Genomic DNA, 18,312 nt, shown 5'->3' with positions numbered 1-18,312 from the left:
CTGGAGAGTCAAGGTGGACTCCCAGGTTTGGAGCTTGCACAGTAATGACAGTCACTGAAACACAGAGAGCACTGGAAAAGAATGAGTCCCGGGAGGCTGAGAGATTAGGATGCTCTGGGTGTGAGATGCCCGAGAGACGTCCCAGAAGAGATGCTCAGTGGGCAGTTGGGTCTGAAGCTCAGAACAGAGGTGCCCAGCTTGTAATTTCCTGTGGGTGTGCCACAGCCCTCAGAGAGATGGGGACAGGGAGTGTGAATGGCTCTCCAGGCCCCTCCCTACTAATAGAAGAGCTCTTCAAAGCCATAGCTCCTCATGGGAGAGTTGAGTTTTTCTCCAGGAGTTACGCACACAGAGGTCCCTCAGAAGCAGTAAGAGTAGGGTGTTAAAATGCTTCAGACCTAGCTGAGTAGCCCCTGGATTCAATTTTTCGTCTCTCCATCTACCAGCTGTTTCTATTGTGTGTGTGTTTTTTTTTAAAAAAAATAAATCTTTATTGTTCAAAGTATTACATATGTTCCCTTTTCCCCCATTCCCTTCTTCAAGCCCACCCCACCCCCTGTTTCTTTATTATTTATTAGTTAATCCTCACACGAGGATATTTGTTTTTCATTGATTTTTAGAGAGTGTGGGAGGGGGAGAGACAGAGAGAGAGAAACATTGATGTAAGAGAGACACATCATTGGTTGCCTCCCACATGCACCCCAACCAGGGCTTCCTGCAACTGAGGTACATACCCATGATCAGAATCAAACCCAAGACCCTTCAGTCCGTGGGTTCAACGTTCTATACACTGAGTCAAACCGGCTCGGGATGTTTCTGTTATGTTTTGATGCTTTTCTCAGAAAGGCCCCTCCCTTATTATCTCTGATGGCTGCCAGCATTGCCCAAAACTATCAATAACAGATGTGAATCCAGAAAAAGAGCCACAGACTTCATCCCAGTATTCCCAGCCTTAAGGATCATTATGATTGGACCAGTTGAAGTGGCACGTGACCAGGAAATCTGATTGGGGTGCCTTTGGGACTGGGGTGGGAGTGAGTCTGGAGCCCCACACAAACCACATGACTTGAGAGTGAGACGGGTGGCTCGCTGTCTGAGAACCAGATGCCCGAGCCCTGGGTCACATCCTCCTGTGGTTACAAAGCTGAGGCCACTGTATTTTGGAGTCAGCAGGGAAGTACTGCAGCTGAAGGCCTCTGATGTCCTGTGGTGCCTGTCAGATCCAGGCTGGATATTGGCTGCTGTGGAGACCATGATTGAACCATGGACAGCAGGGTCTACAGTCTTCATCCACCATCTGCCCCAGTTTGACCCTAAGGTCATTGTGGAGGTAAGAGGACTAATCTCTGAGTGTGAACAAACTCCCGGAGAAACTCATGTTTCAGGCTCAAAAGCTGGCCCCTGCTGAGAAGAGTGTATGTAACAAAGAAGCCCATTAGGGTGATGGAACCTGGGCTCTGGGTGTCTCAAATGTGGGGCTCTGAATCAGTCAGTGAGGCTCCCAGAATACACATTTTGAGAAATTAAAGCAACCAGAACAATCTCAGGTCTCCTGGCTCCTCCAGGGCTGTGTAGCTGGTGTGTGCGTGTGAATTTATTGAAGTGTTTAAAACCAGAGCCCTTGGAATAGGATGGTTCTAGTTCCTTTTCACACCTTTAACATTTGTTAGTGGTAACCTTACCTCTCTGAGCTCAGTCTCCTCACCTGTAAGATGGGAGTTTTAATAATCACTACCTCGTAAAATTGTTGGGAATATTGAGATGATACAGGCAAAGTGTGTAAAGTGGTTAGCGCTGAGGCCTGCACCTGACAACACTCAGGAACTGGTAGCAGTGGCTGTTATTGTTATGAGCACATCATGGTGACGATTGAAGTTGACTCCATAAACCCTTTCAAATGACTTCCCTGCTCCTGAACATGCTGTTTGTGTCTCCACTCACTGCACCCTTGCTTTCCTTCCCCAGACCTGCTTCTCCACCGCTCAAGTCCAAGCCCCTCCCCTCACCACTGTGGGGCCAGTTCTTCTCCAGGCCCTTCCATTGGAGCCCCTCACTGCTCATCTTTAATCCATTATACACTTTCTTCTATGTTATCAGTCTCTCACTTCTCATCAACTCTAGTCCCTCAGTCCATAAACACATGCATGTTCAATATATAGATACTGGAGGAATTAACAAATGAATAAATGGGCTGTCTTAGAAGGGAGAGCAGAAAAAAATGGTAATAATTGGCCAGTATTTTGTTGTTGTTGTTGTTTTTGGCCTGTATTTTTCATCTTAACTATAAATATAAAATTTTTTCTCTGTTCACCTTGTAGACACTCTTTAAATACCCCATCACCCAGTACATTGCTGCGTCCTCCGTATTTCGAATGATTCTGCAGGAGAATTTTGGCAGGTATGTAGAGGTGGCCTGTTGTGTTCACAATCGTTGGGTAGGATTTTAAGGAGTATTTCGCTGTGGTCTTGTTGTTGGTGGGGAACAGGCTCTTCTATGGGGTTGGGAGGAAAGAATCCCAAGGATCCACGGACAGGAGATTGAGATGTGGCGATGTGGTTTATTTGTTAGGTAACATCAATAGAGTTCTCCTCCCGGCTTCCCAATGCCCCATCTCTCTGGGCCCTGCCTTGGAAAAAGTCCAGTTTCTTCTTCAACAGCCAACACAAAGGCCAATGCCCGGAGTTTCTGCTTCATGATCCTTTGGGCCTGGAAGTCTCTCCCCTGGCCCAGGTGGCCCCTAGACCTGCATGGTCCTTTGCTCCTGGGCGGGAGGGGACAGAAACAAATTGGGCCAGTGGGGCCCCAGGCAAGAGAGAGAGCCAGCATTACCCCCTGGGTCTCAACCAGGAGCTTTTTCCAAAACAACCCACTAACTTCCCAAGATTCCAGGGGCATGCGCTGGGCCCACCCCTGGCCAAAGATCTTTTCCCAGGTTAGACTGACAGCCTCTGTGGTCCCACACTTCCCTCTGCGCCATTTTGACTTTACTGGGCAGTTCCTGACCTCCCCCCTCCCCCTCCCACACACAATCCCAACCCAGAGGGGAGGGAGGGTGTTAATCCCCTTGGGGGGACTGTGCTGCCATTTCTTGGGTGTGAAACTGGAGCTTCCTGGTGAAGCAAACAGGCCTCTGCTTCCCAGCTGCCTGTGCTCAACACTGTCAGCCTCTCCCCTGGCTCTGTTTCTTTCAATCACCAGCCAAGGATGGTAATAGTCTGACTGTTCTAACTCTGGTTCTTTGAGGACAGTGAGAGCTAGTGTGTGTGTGTGTGTGTGTGTGTGTGTGTGTGTGTGTGTGAAATGCTGGTAGTGATAATTATCAGCCAGTCTAATTAGTTTATTAAGCAGGACTCAGATCCAAATGAAACAGTGAGCCTTGCATCATTGTGAGTTTTTTCTATTTAAAACTTTTTTATTGTGAAATAACAAACATAAGACATAAATTTGATTAAGAAATTGTTGAAAATTAAACCAATATGTAACCACTCATTCAAGTCACAATAAGAGAACATCGCCAGCCCCCAGTGACCTACTCAGACCTCTCCAACTCCTTAAAGGAACTCACTGTCTTGACTTTTATGGTGTTCACTCATTTGTGTGTGTTTTTCTCCCCCTCTCTCCCTTGTAGTTTACCTCCTAAGGAAATATTAGTCTCTTTTACTTGCTTGTGAGCTTTGTAATCATATTATTCTGTAATGTCCAGCTTCTTTTTACAACGTTATATTTCTTAGATGTGCCCATGTTGCATCATGTTGCTGTAGCTAACGTTTATTGCTATATAATATCCCATTTTATAAAAAGTCCACATTTTCTTCAATCCGCTCTACCACTAATGGACATCTGGGTGGTTTGCATTCGAGGGCTGCTGATGACTAACACTGTTCTTGCACATTCACCCTGTGCACATCAGCACTCATTTGTGTGGGGTCTTTCTAGGAGAAATTGCTGAGTCACAGTGACACCGCATCCTACCACCTATTTTCCAAAGTATCCCATCGTCCTGTGCACCCCCTAGCAGGGAGGCAGGATTCCCTTGTTCCACATCTTTGACAATATTTGTTTTTGTCAGAGTCTTTAATTTTTACCAATCTGATGGATGTAGTGTCATTTTGCTATAGTTTTATTTTGTATTTCCCCGTGTTTATAGATTAATTTTGAGCTAAACTGCAATTTTGTCTTTGAACCTAATGGGCACTTATGTATATTTTAGAGACTCTAAAATGGAAATTGTTGCTTCAAAAATCAGACTTAATAACTTTTAGGCACAGAGTTAAAATGTCAAGGAGTTGAACAATTACCCTTACGAAACTAACTCTGAAATACAACTTGCATTTATTCATGAAACCTCCATCCCAGCATGCCCTTGGAGTCTGCCTCAATCTGTATTTCAAAGCTCATATTACAGCCACTCTTTGCAACATTCCTCAGATGATGAACTTGGTCCAAACCCAGTAAAAATCCAATCAGGGCCTCACTAATGACTCCACTGGAGACTCTGTTAATTTTACCTACTTTGGAGAAAGCTCCAGATGAGTGAGGAAGACACCCCTAATGAAACCAGCCTCTTATCCACCACTCCTGTGTCCCAGGAGAGGTGTTGGGGGGGGGAGCGGGAGGGAAGTGTGGGGGGAATGGGTTTGGGCGGGGCCGGGGAGGGGATCCAGAGGTCTGCTACTTCCCTCATTGCCAAGAACTAGTCCAGCTCAGGCTGCTGATGCTCAGACCTTAGTCACTTTTCATTTCCTTCAGGGAGTCCATTATGATTGTGTGATTGTTTTTGTATTATTTCTGGAATTTCCCTGAGGAAAATGGAGGAGAAATAATGTACAGCATACGGCGTGCCTCGTACTGGATATACCTGCTACACGCTCACAGCAGACTTTTCTGTTGTCTCCAAAATTCCTTCTTAAAGGGCTACTACCTGTGACCCCTGTCCTGTTTCCAACACTCAGCCCAATTTTCCTTGATGACCAGAGCAATTGATTGACAATCCCTAACTTGCATTCTCCCCTCGGGAACTCAAAAGCCCGTCAGTTCACATAACCCATCTCCCCCAAGGCCGGAAGTGCAGTCCAATAACCCCCAGCTTGTCCCCAGAGTCCTAGCCTTTACCCCTCATGGTTTATAAAACATAACTCTTTCCACATAGAAGCTTCCCTCAGACGAGGTCTCGATGTCCTAATTTAGTTGGATCCCTAACTGAATCCATAGCTTTATCACGACCACCACCACCCCCTGAAGAACAGTTCATAGGGACTGACAGACAGGAAGTGAATGACATCCACCCGGGAGGCAAGTAAGAAAGTGAGGAAGCAGAAAGGTGGATGGGCTCCTAACTCCTGGGCCTGGGTAGGAGCGTCCAGGGCCTGCTCTGAAGCTCTGTGGACACCTTGTCTCCCCCAAACCTCAGGTTCCCCACTCTGGAGCATTGCTCTACTGGCGGGGAGGCCGTGCTGCCCGAGGAGCAAGAGAAGTGGAGACAACGGACCGGCCTTCTGCTCCACCAGATCTACGGACAGTCGGAAACGGTAGGTGGACGGCCCCTCTGGGCCACTCAGCCCAGCAGAGGAGCTGAATCTGCCAGAGCCTGTGCACAGGCCCCACTGTCCCCACAGCCAGCAGAGGGCGGCTCTGGAGTTCCAGGCTGATTGGCCCCAAATGTTTGCAGAGAGACGATGCACACACAGTCTTTGACTTGTCAAGACCTCAGTGTGCTGACGACTATTGGACAAAACCTTTCAAAGGCATCTGAGGACAGGGGCTGCGTCCCTGGGATCAGGGGAGCCAGGAGGAGCAATGGCAATGGAGGTACCTCCTGCCTCACGGAGGCCCTGCCTCAGAGTGCTGCCCACGTCACCCTCCCTCCCTAGAGCAGCAGCCACAGGGCCAGGCAGGAGCTGGCCTCGGAAGCTCATCCCTGGGAGTGTATGAGGGCAGCACACACTTTTGATTGTGGGGCATGAGCAGGAGGGGAGGAGGGAGCAGAGGCAACACACACACACACACACACACACACACACACACACACACACTGTCACCCCCAAGGCGATCACTGAGTACGAAGTGGGCAGGCTGTGGAGTCTGCTGTGCTGGCATCTTCAACCCCCTGATGCTGACACAGCCACTCTCCCCGCCTCCTACTATCCCCTCAGCTCACAGAGTCACCCCCTCTCAGGACCTGTAGGGCAGGCTCTTTTGGTCCTAATTCACTTATTTGTCTGACGATGTGTTGTTTTTTGCAAAAGAAAATGTTTGTTTTAGTCAGTTAAGTGGTCCTCTTCCAGGCCTGAGAAATGTGAGGGCTCGAGGCCTGACCTTGCATGGCTCCCAGTTCACTTTTGGACAAAGAGAAGCACATGCTACACCCATAACCCCAGTCCCTTGGCATCGACTGCTTGAAGCCACAGAATACTCCCTCCTCGCTGCCCGGAGCCTCATTTCCCAAAGCACTTGCAACCCGCTCGCTCACCTGTGGGCGATTCCGTGTCCTGAAGTGTGAGCAGCAGCTTGGAGAGGGAGGCCTTCCTCTCCCAGGAGCTCAGGTGTCAGTTCCTCTCAGCATCGCCCATGGCAGCTTCAAGCCCATAGGCATACGTGGGCCCTGCCAGAAGCTCCACTTCCCCACCTCTAAAATGGGAACAGAATGCCGACCCAGGGTGGTGGTGAGGACAGGGGCAGGGTGTGCTGGCCCCCGGGCTGTGCTCAGCCTGCACTTCCCCCAGGGCCGGCCTGCTGTCCTCACTGATGTGGGGGTCGTGCGCCAGGTGTCAGGGGTGCAGAGCCCAAGGGGCCGTGTCCATGCTCAGACGCTTGTTTTCTATGGAGGGAAACACCCACAAAAGTCAGTATAATGCCCTGTTGGCGACAACAGAAATGGGGGGAAATACCACCGAAGGAGGATCGCCCAGGCCTTCTCCTGGGGCCTGAGTCTGGCTGGTTGCCCTGAGGAGCCAGGTGAGCTCATAGGTGTGGCCAGTGCAGCTTTCCGCCCCGCAGGCTCTGAGAGGGGGTGCCGGCCCGGCCCCTCTGACAGAGGAGACCCAGGGCATCACCTCATCTTCTGACTGTGAAGGCTTCGCTCTAGGACAGATGGTAGCTTCAGAGAACCAGGAAGGAGGCAGAGGTCACCAGGAGGGCAATGGGGTGGGAGTGGTGGCAGAGGAGCAACTTAAGTGATTTCAGCGCAGCCCCGAGGGCAGATGGGGCAGGGATCCTGTCAGCTTCAGTCTTGAGTAAGTGTTGGTCAAATGGACACAAGCCTGGCGTGCAGTGGGCACTCCCCCGCCCACAACCCGCCCACAGCCCCGAGCTCAGCCCTTGGCTCCTTTCTTGGCCTCCCCCTCGGGACCCTGTGGCCCAGGATGCAGAGCTCCCAGCTCCCCACAGGCTCTATGAGCAGGGGTGCTGTGTAGGATTCTTGCTGCTCTGTGATCTGCCTGGACCGTTTGACAACTGGTATTCTCTTCCTTTTGTGCACAGGGACTGACTTGCGCCACTCCCCGGGGATCACAGGTCAAGCCCGGTTCCATGGGGAAAGCCATCCCACCCTTCGATGTCCAGGTTTGGTGCTAAAGGCGGGGCCAGGGAGCACTGAGGGCTCAGCTGGGATCGGACCCCGTGTGACACCAGGCGGCAGAAGCAGCCGTGTTCCCCGCCCGAGTTGTCTTTCTTCCTCTCCTCCTAGTTCCCTCTGATTTCCTGGGAGGTTTCAGTACTGTGGGCATCAGTGCAGCTCACAGTGCCAGCCGAGGCCGCACAAAGCCGTGGCACACGGGACCTGGAGGAGCGCCGGCAGCTCTGTCCACCCGCTGGGGCTTTTAGCTTGTCCCGACCCTGTTTTGTAGCTTGAAGACACATGCGGCGTCCACGTACCAGGAAACAAACACACCCGTCTCTTGCTGATTTCAAAGACTTGACAGCTTCATTCTGTTTTCTGCCAGGGACCTCCCCATGGTCCCCCCTGGTGTCACATGCATAAGCCAGGCAGAGCTTGGGTGGGCAGGATGCTGGGAGCCCTGCAGGGGGACTCACAGACCTCTTGCTCCAGATCATCGACGACAAGGGCAACATCCTGCCGCCCAACACTGAGGGCAACCTTGGCATCAGGATCAAGCCCACCAAGCCCATCGGCCTGTTCATGTTGTATGAGGTGAGGGCGCCCCGCCTGCCACTCCCTGTCCCGGGCACCCCTGCAGCGAGAAGGGAGGGGACTCAACTCTGTACCCTGAGACTCCTCCCATCTCCGTTATGTGCTCCAGTTCAGTGAAGCCAGGTCTAGTTCCCCCAAAGCTCACAGCCTTTCCTCTCCTAACCCATGTGGCACTGATGGGGTAGAGAAGCCTGGCTTCGGGATCATCGGACTTGGGGCTGATGATTAAGAATGCGGCTTATGCCGAAACCGGTTTGGCTCAGTGGATAGAGCGTCGGCCTGTGGACTGAAAGGTCCCAGGCTTGATTCCGGTCAAGGGCATGTACCTGGGTTGTGGGCACATCCCCAGTAGATGTGCAGGAGGCAGCTGGTCGAGGTTTCTCTCTCATCGATGTTTCTAACTCTCTATCTCTCTCCCTTCCTCTCTGTAAAAAATCAATAAAATATATATATTAAAAAAAAATGAATGCGGCTTAGGCTGGGTTAACATGCTACCATCCAGTTTACCAACGGGGTGGGAACAAACCTAGCAAATGTCCTGAGCCTCCTGAGGCCTCCCATCCCCCACTTCTCAGAGAAAACCACCTGCAGACCATAGGAGTCATGTGTTTCCCCAAGTCAAATAAACGGCAGATCTAAGATTCAAACCCATGTCTTTCAGCCCCAAAGCCTAATGGGAAATCCAGGGATGACAGAACCTGTGATGGGCTCTAAGGAAACTGCCCAGATAACCCCTAGCCCTCCCAGGGTAGTAGAGGCCACTAAGAGGAAATTCTCAGCTTCCAAGATGGGCCATGGAAGGGTGGGCACACCTAAAATTGATCTCAGATTCCACCTGCTTTCTCCAAAAGAACAGCCATCAAATGTTCTCTCTCTTGGTGTCACTGTTGTCATCACTCTGGCCTCCAGGGGGCATTGCTCCTCATACTACCAACCTACAGTAAAAATTGCTGGTTAAACCATTCATTAATTTTGTTTATCTTTTCAAAGAACCAGCTTTTGGTTTCATTGATTTTTTTTGTATAGATTTTTTAGTCTCTATGTTATTTATTTCTGTGCTAACTTTATTATTTCCCTCCTACTTACTCTGCGCTTTTCTTGTTGTTCTCTTTCTAGTTCTTTAAGTTGAAGGGTTGAATAGTGTAGTGTTAATTTTTCTTCTTTTTTGAGGTATGCCTGTAGTGCTAGGAACTTCCCTCTCAGGAGTGCTTTTGCTGTGTCCCATAGATTTTGGGTTGTTGTGTGTTCATTTTCATTTGTTTCCAGTAAGTTTTTAAAATTTATTTCTTGACTAGAGGCGCAGTGCACAAAATTCATGCATGGAGGGGTCCCCTCAGCCCAGCCTGCACCCTCTCCACTCTGGGACCCCTCAGGGGATGTCCAACTGCAGGTTTAGGCCCAATCCTGCAGTCAGACATTCCTCTCACAATCCTGGACCGCTGACTCCTAATCGCTCACATGCCTGCCTGCCTGATCACCTCTATCTGCCCCCCCGCTGCTAGCCAGGTCACCCCCAACTGCTCTCTCCCTGCCAACCTGGTCGCTCCTAACTGCCCCCCCCCCCACCAGCCTGGTCACCACTTACTGCATGCCCTACCAGCCCGATCGCCCCCAACTGCCTCTCTCTGCCAGCCTGGTTGCTCCTAACTGCCCCCCTTCCAGGCTAATCGTCCCCAACTGTCTCCCCTGCTGGCCAGGTTGCACCCAACTGCACCCCCTGCTGGCCTGGTGGCCCCCAACTGCCCTCTCTGCTGGCCTGGTAGCCTCATGAGCCTGCTGTTGAGTAGTTTAGTCGTCCCTCACTGCCCTCTCTGCTGGCCTGGTAGCCTCATGAGCCTGCTGTTGAGTAGTTTAGTCGTCCCTCACTAACCCCCCTGCCAGCCTGGTCGTAGGCAGCCATCTTGTGAGGGTCTGAGGGTTAATTTACATATTACCTCTTTATTATATAAGTATTCATTGGTAACCCATTCTTTGTTTAATAACATGATATTTAGCCTTCCCGTGTTTGAATGTTTTGGGGTGTTTTTACTGTAGTTGATTTCTAATTTCATTCCACTGTGATCTGATAAGTTGCTTGATATGATTTCTATCTTCTTGAACTTGTAGAGACTGGCTTTGTGTCCTAATATCTGGTCTATCTTTGTGAATGATCAATGTGCATTTGAGAAGAATGTATGTTCTGTTGCTTTGGGGTGAAATGTTCTATAAATGTTAGTTAAATCCATCTGATCCAGTGTGTCCTTTAGAGTCACTGTTTCCTTGTCACGTTTTTGTCTGGAAGATCTATCCAGTGAAGTCAGCAGGGTGTTAAAGTCCCCTACTATGACTGTATTGTTGTTAATCTCTCCGTTAAAGCCCTCTAGCAGTTTTTTAAATATATTAAGGTGCTCCTATATTGGGTGCATATATGTTTACCAGGGTTCTATCCTCTTGTTGGATTCATCCCTTTAGTATTGTGTAGTGATCTTTGTTGTCTTTTGTGATGGCCTTCATTTTGAAGTCTATTTTGTCAGATATGAGTATTGCTACTCCAGCTTTTTTTCCATTTCCATTTGCATGGAAAACTTTTTTTCCATTCCTTCACTCTCATGATGTGTATGTCTTTTGTTCTGAGCTGGGTCTCTCATAGACAGTATATAGTTGGCTCATGTATTTGTATCCGTTCAGTTATCCTATGCCTTCTGATTGGACCATTTAATCCATTTACATTTAGGGTTATTATTGATAGGTACTTATTTACTGCCATTTTAATTCTGCATGTGTAGGTTTCTCTTTGTTTCTCCTTCTCATTACAGCAGTGCCTGTAGCATTTTTTATAATGCTGGCTTGGTGGTTATGTATTCCTTTGGCCTTTTTTTTTCTTTTTTTTTTTGTCCAGGAAGCTCTTTATTTGACCGTCTTTTTTGAATGATAGCCTTGCTGGGTATAGTGATCTTGGTCTCAGATCCTTGCTTTCCATTACCTTGAGTACTTCATGCTATTTCCTTCTGGCCTATAGAGATTTTGATGAGAAGTCAAGTGTCAGCTTTATGGGAACTCCTTTGTAGGTAACAGTTTGCTTTTCTCTTGCTGCCTTTAAGATTCTCTCTTGGTTTTTAATTTTTGGCATTTTAATTATGATGTGTTGGGGCATGGACCTGTTTGGATTCTTCTTGCTTGGGGTTCTCTGTGCCTCCTGAACTTGTGTGACTTTTTTCTTCACCAGGTTAGATATGCTTTCTGCCATTATTTCATCAAACATTGACCAGCTGGTTCCTCCACGCTCCCTACTAGGGACTAAGCCCACAACCTGGGCATGTGCCCTGACCAGGAAGTGAACTGGCAACCTTTTGGTTCATGGGATGACGCTCAACCAATGGAGCCACATTTGCCAGGGCCACAAGCTTTCTTTGAGGATGAGATGAGATAGCACTTGGGGAAGAAAATTCATTTAACAAATGTTTATTGACACCTTCCATCTGTTCAGCTACTGTGTTATACTAATAGCAATTGTCAGTGTATTTTGTACATTAATTGACCAGTAGCATGCATTGAGTGTTTGCATGTAGAGTAAATAGACTCAGAGGGATTACAAAAGTTGCACAGGTGCCTGGTGACGTGAGAAGCAGGATTCAAACCCAAATCTGAGCCCCAGGTTGCAGCTCAACATCTCTAACCTCACTGCCTTCAATAAGAGAGACGTTCTCTTTGCAGAATGACCCAGCGAAGACAGCCAAAGTGGAGTGTGGGGACTTTTACAACACTGGGGACAAAGCAACTATTGACGAAGAGGGCTACATCTGGTTCCTGGGGAGGGACGATGACATCATCAACGCTTCTGGGTAGGTGTGGCTGAGCTGGGGCCTGACAGCTCTAGGTTGCTTCACATTTCCTCCATGCACTGGGGATGGGCCCTCAGCCTATTCCTGATGCAGCCATGTCTACAGGGCCCTGGCCGGGGGTATCTGTGCATCTCCCCCGCTATCAAAATAAAGGTCAAGTAGGCCTGGAAGTGCAACCACCGTAGACATTGTGCAATTTAAAGAGGGGATATAGGATTGGGAAGGGAGATTTATTTGAGCCCCTATCTGTCCCCATTGGTTGGGGGAAATTATTCTCTGTGTTCCTCTAATTAAAGGGACACATGTCACAGAACAACAACAATAGCAGCTAAGCTTGTGGAGTACTTACTGTGTGAAAGTACACTCCTCTGTGCTTTGCTTAACCCAGTAGATGCCATTATTGTGCCTATTTTACAGATGAGAACACTGAGTCATTGACTAGTGAACTAAGTTGCTGATAATTTCATGGTACTGCAGGGTGAAGCCCAGATTTGAACCGAGGTAGTGTGGCTCCCCATCTGTTGTTCCTCGTGCCTAGGTGATTTGTGGAGGAAAAGTGACACAAGTAACACCTTCCTTTGGATGCATCAGGGAAATTAAGTCGGTTTTACTTTTTAAACTTCTAAATGAGATGCTGATGTAGTGGGACAGAATTTACCTAAACGTTTAAGACAAAGTCTGAGGCTCCCAAGAGTACAGTAAGAGTCCTGCTGGGAAGCTCCTGGTGCCACGCCCACAGCCCCAGGAGGACAGCCTTCCACCCCCACCCGCCCACAGGAGGCAGTGAGGGGAGACCTGGGAGCATCTGAGCCTGGAATGCCCAGGTCTTCACATCCTGGTCCCACTGCAGCGCCTTTTCACAGGCCTCTGGCTCTCGTGAAGGTTGCCCTCTGTGCCCAGGGGAGCTGTGACTCCCAAACATGGGATTGGAGGGCCTGGGTCACTGCAGCCCTGGCATCTGCTCAGACCCAGAGCAGGAACCCTTGGTCCCGCAGGTACCGCATTGGGCCGGCAGAGGTGGAGAACGCCCTGGCTGAGCATCCGGCGGTGGCTGAGTCAGCTGTGGTGAGCAGCCCGGACCCGATCCGAGGGCAGGTGAGGAGCAGGACAGGAGGTCATGGGGTCTGCATGTGGGCACTGGAAGGCTGGTGCGGGGGAACCTTCCAGAGCAGTTGGTGTGCGTGGCGCACTTACACCGTGTGGGCAGCAGGAGGCAATGAGGCATCATCCGTAACATCCTGACTAGATACTGGGTGAGCTGGCTCATTTAACCCTCACCACAACGTATTGAGTTAGAGACTCTTACTTATTATACCTTTTAATAGACAAAGAGACAGCATACAGAAGTTCAATAACTTGCCCAGATTGTACTGTGGTGGAGCCAGGATGGAATTCTGAGCACTCTGTTTCCAATGCATTCATTGGATTTATTGAGCACCTACTATGTACACGGCCCTGTGCAATTAAATGGGGACATAAATAACAATATAAAAGCAATAAGTTCAGCCCAGCCTGTGTGGCTCAGTGGTTGAGTGTCAACCCAGGAACCATGTTTGATTCCCAGTCAGGAGACATGTCAGGTTTTGGGCTAGAGCCCCAGTAGGGGGCCTGCAGGAGGCAGCAGACTGACTATTCTCTTTCATCATTGATGCTTCTATCTCACCCCTCCTTTCCTCTCTGAAATCAATAAAAACATATTGTAAAAATAAGAATCAACAACTACTTAAAAAATAAAAACAATAAGATCAATAAGTTACCAACAATTATTAAATGCTCACAAGGTTCCAAGCACAGAACTGTACATACATTAGTGGTAAAAATGATGATGAAAACAATGATGCTGGGGATAATAATGAAGTTACACTGGGTGCATGTTTTATGTGCATCATCTCATGGAATCTGAACATAAGGCCACCATGTTCAGCTCCATGGGATGAACCTGTACTCTGCGCATGTCACAGAGAAGGAATTTGAGGTTAAGTGATTTCGCAAGGGAAAGAGGAGAAATTGGAAGTATTTGGGTTTGAACCTGGCCTTGTCCTTTTCCAAAGGCTCAGGTGTCAGCTTGCTTTGCCATTCTTTACATTAACACTTACTTTTAAACCAGGCAACTGGGTGGCACTCACCCTGAGGCCGGGCTCTGGTTCTGCGTTGTAGTTGGTGAAGGCCTTCATTGTCCTGACCCCAAAGTTTCTGTCCCATGACCCGGACCAGCTCGCCAAGGAGCTGCAGGAGCACGTGAAGGCAGTGACAGCCCCGTACAAGTACCCGAGGAAGGTGAGTGGGGCCGATGCTCGAGCCCTTCCTTGCTCTGCTGCCCCGAGTCTGGTAGGGTGGCCGGGAGATGCTGAAACCGCACATAGAATGAGCATTTTTCTCTGCAGAAGAAGCAATTCAGCTTAGGGGTGGATGCAGCCAACTGAGTGGGATGGAACCTCTATTCCAAAACGTGCTGCACATTACCCCGAGGGCAAAAATATCAGACCAGTGCCCAAAGCTATCCAAGGAGGCTATTTAACATCCTTCAAAATTTGAAAAAGACATCCAAATCAGCAGCTTTCTAAGTATTCTTCAGCGTGATTCATACTAAGATATACATTTGATACTGCCACTCAATACTTATTTATGTACACAGCAAATGAGTGTTAACAAAATTATATTTAACCTTAAAAGATGCCGTCCATTCTTGTACTTTTTATTCTACTGCATTTGTTTTTCTGTTTACAGATTTATTTATTGTCAATCTTCACCTGAGGATATTTTTCTCATTGATTTTTAGAGAGCGTGGAATGAGGGGAGGGAGGGAGAGAGGACAAAAGAGAGAGAGAGAGAGAGAGAAACATTGATATAGAGAGACACATCAATTGGATGCCTCCTATACACACCCTAACTAGAGCCAGGGATGGAAACTGCAATCCAGGTACATGCCCTGAACCTGAAATCAAACCTGAGACCCTTCGCTGTGTGGGCCGACGCTCCAACCCCCGAGAAACACTGGCCAGGGCTGCATTTGTCCAATAGAGAAATTATAAAATTATTTGTGAAATGTAATATTATCTTGTAATTTTAAATAATGTAGATTTTTAAATTTTTAATATAAAGGTACCACAATATGTTGTTAAGACAAAAAGCAGGCTATGAGAGAATATACATGATATTATTGTATTTGTTTAAAAACAAAGTTTGAAAGGATATGGATGCCAACACGTTAACATTTCCTACCTTGTCTGAATGTTTATAGTCAGTGCATATTGTAAAGCTGTGTAGCTACCTACCATTACTGAATATTTACTTCATGTGCCAGGCCCTGGATTCAATGCTTCACGTGCATTATTATTTCATTTCATCCTCTCCGCAGCCTGAGATGGTCTAACCAAGTATTTTACGGAGTTGAAGTTGAGGCTCAGAGAATAGAGTTAATACAGGCAGAGCTGGACCTCAAACCATGTGTCTCCAACAGCAGCAGCGTTCTTGCTTTTAATGTCAGGCTCTGCTGCCTCCTAGAGATAGAACAGGGATGCGTACCAGTTAGGAAGGGCTAGATGTTACTGTGAGTAACAGTCAGCCCCACAGCCACGTGGCTTATTCTAGGGAAGGCAGCTCCCATGCTCATGCCATATGCCCACCCTGGTCTCCTGGGACCAGGTAGAGAAGCAGCCACCACATAGATACCTGCCTGGTGCTGTCAGAGATGGACAGAGAGGGTGGCCAGGCTCAGAGGTTCCGACTCTCCTGTGAGAGGTGGCACGCTTCACTCCCCCACATTTCATTGGTCAGAGCACGTCACAGGGCTGCAGCCAGCTTCAGGGGGTCAGGAGGAGAACCTGACATGAGGCCACCACCTGCTGTAGCCTGTATGGGGGATGTGCAGGGTGAAGGGGGGAGTGGGGACTGGTAGGAAGTGACAGCAGGACTCAGGATGATTTGCTTTCTCCTCACCCAGGTGGAGTTTGTCCCTGAGCTGCCCAAAACCGTCACTGGCAAGATCAAAAGGAATGAACTTCGGGAAAAGGAGTTTGGTCAGATGCAACAGCAGTAAATTCAGCATCCCTTCTGGGTGTGACCTTGGGCACACCCCTGGCTGTCTCGGTGCCCCCACATGGCGGGGCGAGGGGGGATGTTGAGGCTGATGGGGAAGGGCCCAGGACGGCCAGCATTCCCGCATTTCTGTTCCTTTAAGTGAACATCAGTCACTACCCTGCCTCCAAGGCTCTTGTTCCTTTGGATGCCCAGGTGGGCGCTCAGATCGGGGCTGAAGATAATAAAGTGCTGACATCGACATCAGGGTGATCCTGCGTTGTCCCTTCATCATGTACATGAACCTGTGCTGAATGCGGTCCCTCCTTGCTCTCCCCCCTCCCCCTGGAGAGAGCACAGGGCCTGGTTCTCGCTCCTATTGCCTCCCACACACACCCCAGTGTTCCCAGGTGGCCCTGCACGTCCAGTAGGTGACCAGGACCCAGAGTTCCGGGAGTGATGCTCTGAGCAGCCCAGGCACCTGCCTCCGCTGGGTCCCAGCCTAGGCCCGGGGTGGGCAAGTGAGTGACCAGCTCTCCAGGGACCGGGTTCCACAGGACTCTCCCAGCTTCTGCAGAGGTGCCCCGTCCCTCATTCCTAGGAGGGGCCAGGGGCCTAGGGGTCTTACCCCTCAGCTTTCCCCCATGTGCACCCACCCACATTCTTTCCCAGGGATCCAGGGTCTTCCAGCCCTTCTCCCAGGGCCCAGAGTCCTCCCTAAAAACTCTCCCTCCGCACTCTTCAAGTTCTTTCTTCCATCAGAGGCTTCCCTACCTTCTCCCCCAACCTGGGCATGTGGTTCTATGAACTGACCCTTCACTTCATCCATCCTTAGGATGGGACCCCCAGGGGTACATCACAGGCTGGGAGCAGCAGGGGCAGAAGGGGCTCAGCCTGGGGGTTGGGAGGAAGCACATATTGTCTCTTTTTCACTCACTCCTGGGAGTCACTCTTAGGGAGATTGCTTCTAAAGCCCTTTGCCAGGAGGCACAGACACACAAACTCACAGGGAAATGTACCGATACCGATACCGCTTGGGGGTGATGTAGTCCTTGAGCCTTTTTTTTTTCCTTTTTGGTCTGGGAAGCTCTTTATTTAACCATCTATTTTGAATGATAGCCTTGCTGGATATAGTGATCTTGGTCTCAGATCCTTGCTTTCCATTACCTTGAGTACTTCATGCCATTTTTGTCTGGCCTGTAGAGTTTCAGATGAGAAATCAGGTGTCAGCCTTTGGGAGCTCCTTTGTAGGTAACAGTTTTCTTTTCTCTTGCTGCCTTTAAGATTCTCTCTTGGTCTTTAATTTTTGGCATTTTAATTATGATGTGTCTGGTCATGGGCCTGTTTGGGTTATTCTTGCTTGGTGATCTCTGTGCCTCCTGGACTTTGTGGCTTTTTCCTTTACCAGGTTAGGGAAGTTTTCTGCCATTATCAAACATGTTCTCTGTCTCTTCCTCACTTTCTGCCTCTTTCGGCACACCTACAATGTGAAAATTGTTACGTTTCATGTTGTCCCACTGTTCCCTTAAGCTGTCTTCCTGTTTTTTAATGGTTTTTCTTTTTGGTTCTCTGATTGAGTGATTTTTTTTCAACTCTGTCTTCTAATTCACTGATTCTGTCCTCAGTTTTCCCTAATCTGCTGTGTATTCCTTCCAATGTGTTATTTATTTGTGCTATGTCATTCTTTACTTCTGTTTTCAGAGTCAGAGTTACCATATCTCTTTTTCATGCAGTTGAGCATCTTTCCATCATTACCCTGAACTCTGTTTCAGACAAATTTCTTATCTGTGTTTCATTTATCTCTTCTTTTGAAGAATTCTCTTGTTCTTTCTTTGGGGTTTGTTTCTTTGTCTCCTCATTTTCATTGTGTGTTTGGTTTTGTGACTGTTTATTAAGTAGATCTTCTACACTTCTCAATCTCTTGTGCAGTACAGAGTCAAATGCTGTTTTTGACTAATTAGACCAGGCAAAGACTTAAAGCCTCCAGAGTCCTCCTCTGCCTGAAGACTGAAAGGATTCTGACTTGAATTGCCCTCAGGCAATCATCCTCAGTTGTGGCAAGAGCTTTTTTTTCAACAGGGTGGGGCAGTGGCTTCTACCTGGAGGCTGTTATTTTTAGTGTCTTATGTGACCTCAGGAACTCAGCACTGTGGGGCAAGGTGTTTTCCAATAGGGTGGGTCAACTGTCTTGCCCCCAGGCAAAGCCTGCTGCATAGCAAATGTCTGTGTAGGAAAGATGTCTTCTGTTGCATAGGGGACTGATTCAGCACAGGAAACCATGGTGTCTGCCTTCTGAGCTCTAACCCCAGAGCCCCCGATCCTGG

At 48.7% G+C, this 18,312-nt stretch overlaps 1 protein-coding gene across 1 annotated transcript in view; it reads left to right on the top strand.

Moving 5' to 3' along the window:
- Positions 1–16,255, top strand: part of LOC102433003 (acyl-coenzyme A synthetase ACSM1, mitochondrial-like) — a 30,644-nt gene extending 14,389 nt beyond the window's left edge. Inside the window, exons 5-13 of the mRNA XM_023744647.1 lie at positions 1,171–1,330; positions 2,319–2,398; positions 5,412–5,529; positions 7,481–7,561; positions 8,049–8,150; positions 11,844–11,971; positions 12,967–13,066; positions 14,129–14,248; positions 15,915–16,255. Coding sequence (XP_023600415.1) covers positions 1,171–1,330; positions 2,319–2,398; positions 5,412–5,529; positions 7,481–7,561; positions 8,049–8,150; positions 11,844–11,971; positions 12,967–13,066; positions 14,129–14,248; positions 15,915–16,010 — 985 coding nt within the window. The 3' untranslated portion in view covers positions 16,011–16,255. The remainder of the gene's footprint in view (positions 1–1,170; positions 1,331–2,318; positions 2,399–5,411; positions 5,530–7,480; positions 7,562–8,048; positions 8,151–11,843; positions 11,972–12,966; positions 13,067–14,128; positions 14,249–15,914) is intronic.
- The last annotated feature ends 2,057 nt before the right edge of the window (positions 16,256–18,312 follow it).

Source organism: Myotis lucifugus, unplaced genomic scaffold (assembly GCF_000147115.1).
Source record: "Myotis lucifugus unplaced genomic scaffold, Myoluc2.0 scaffold_480, whole genome shotgun sequence".
Taxonomy (NCBI): domain Eukaryota; kingdom Metazoa; phylum Chordata; class Mammalia; order Chiroptera; family Vespertilionidae; genus Myotis; species Myotis lucifugus.
Note: the sequence above shows the minus strand (reverse complement) of the source record. Positions and strands in the feature narration are given on the sequence as shown.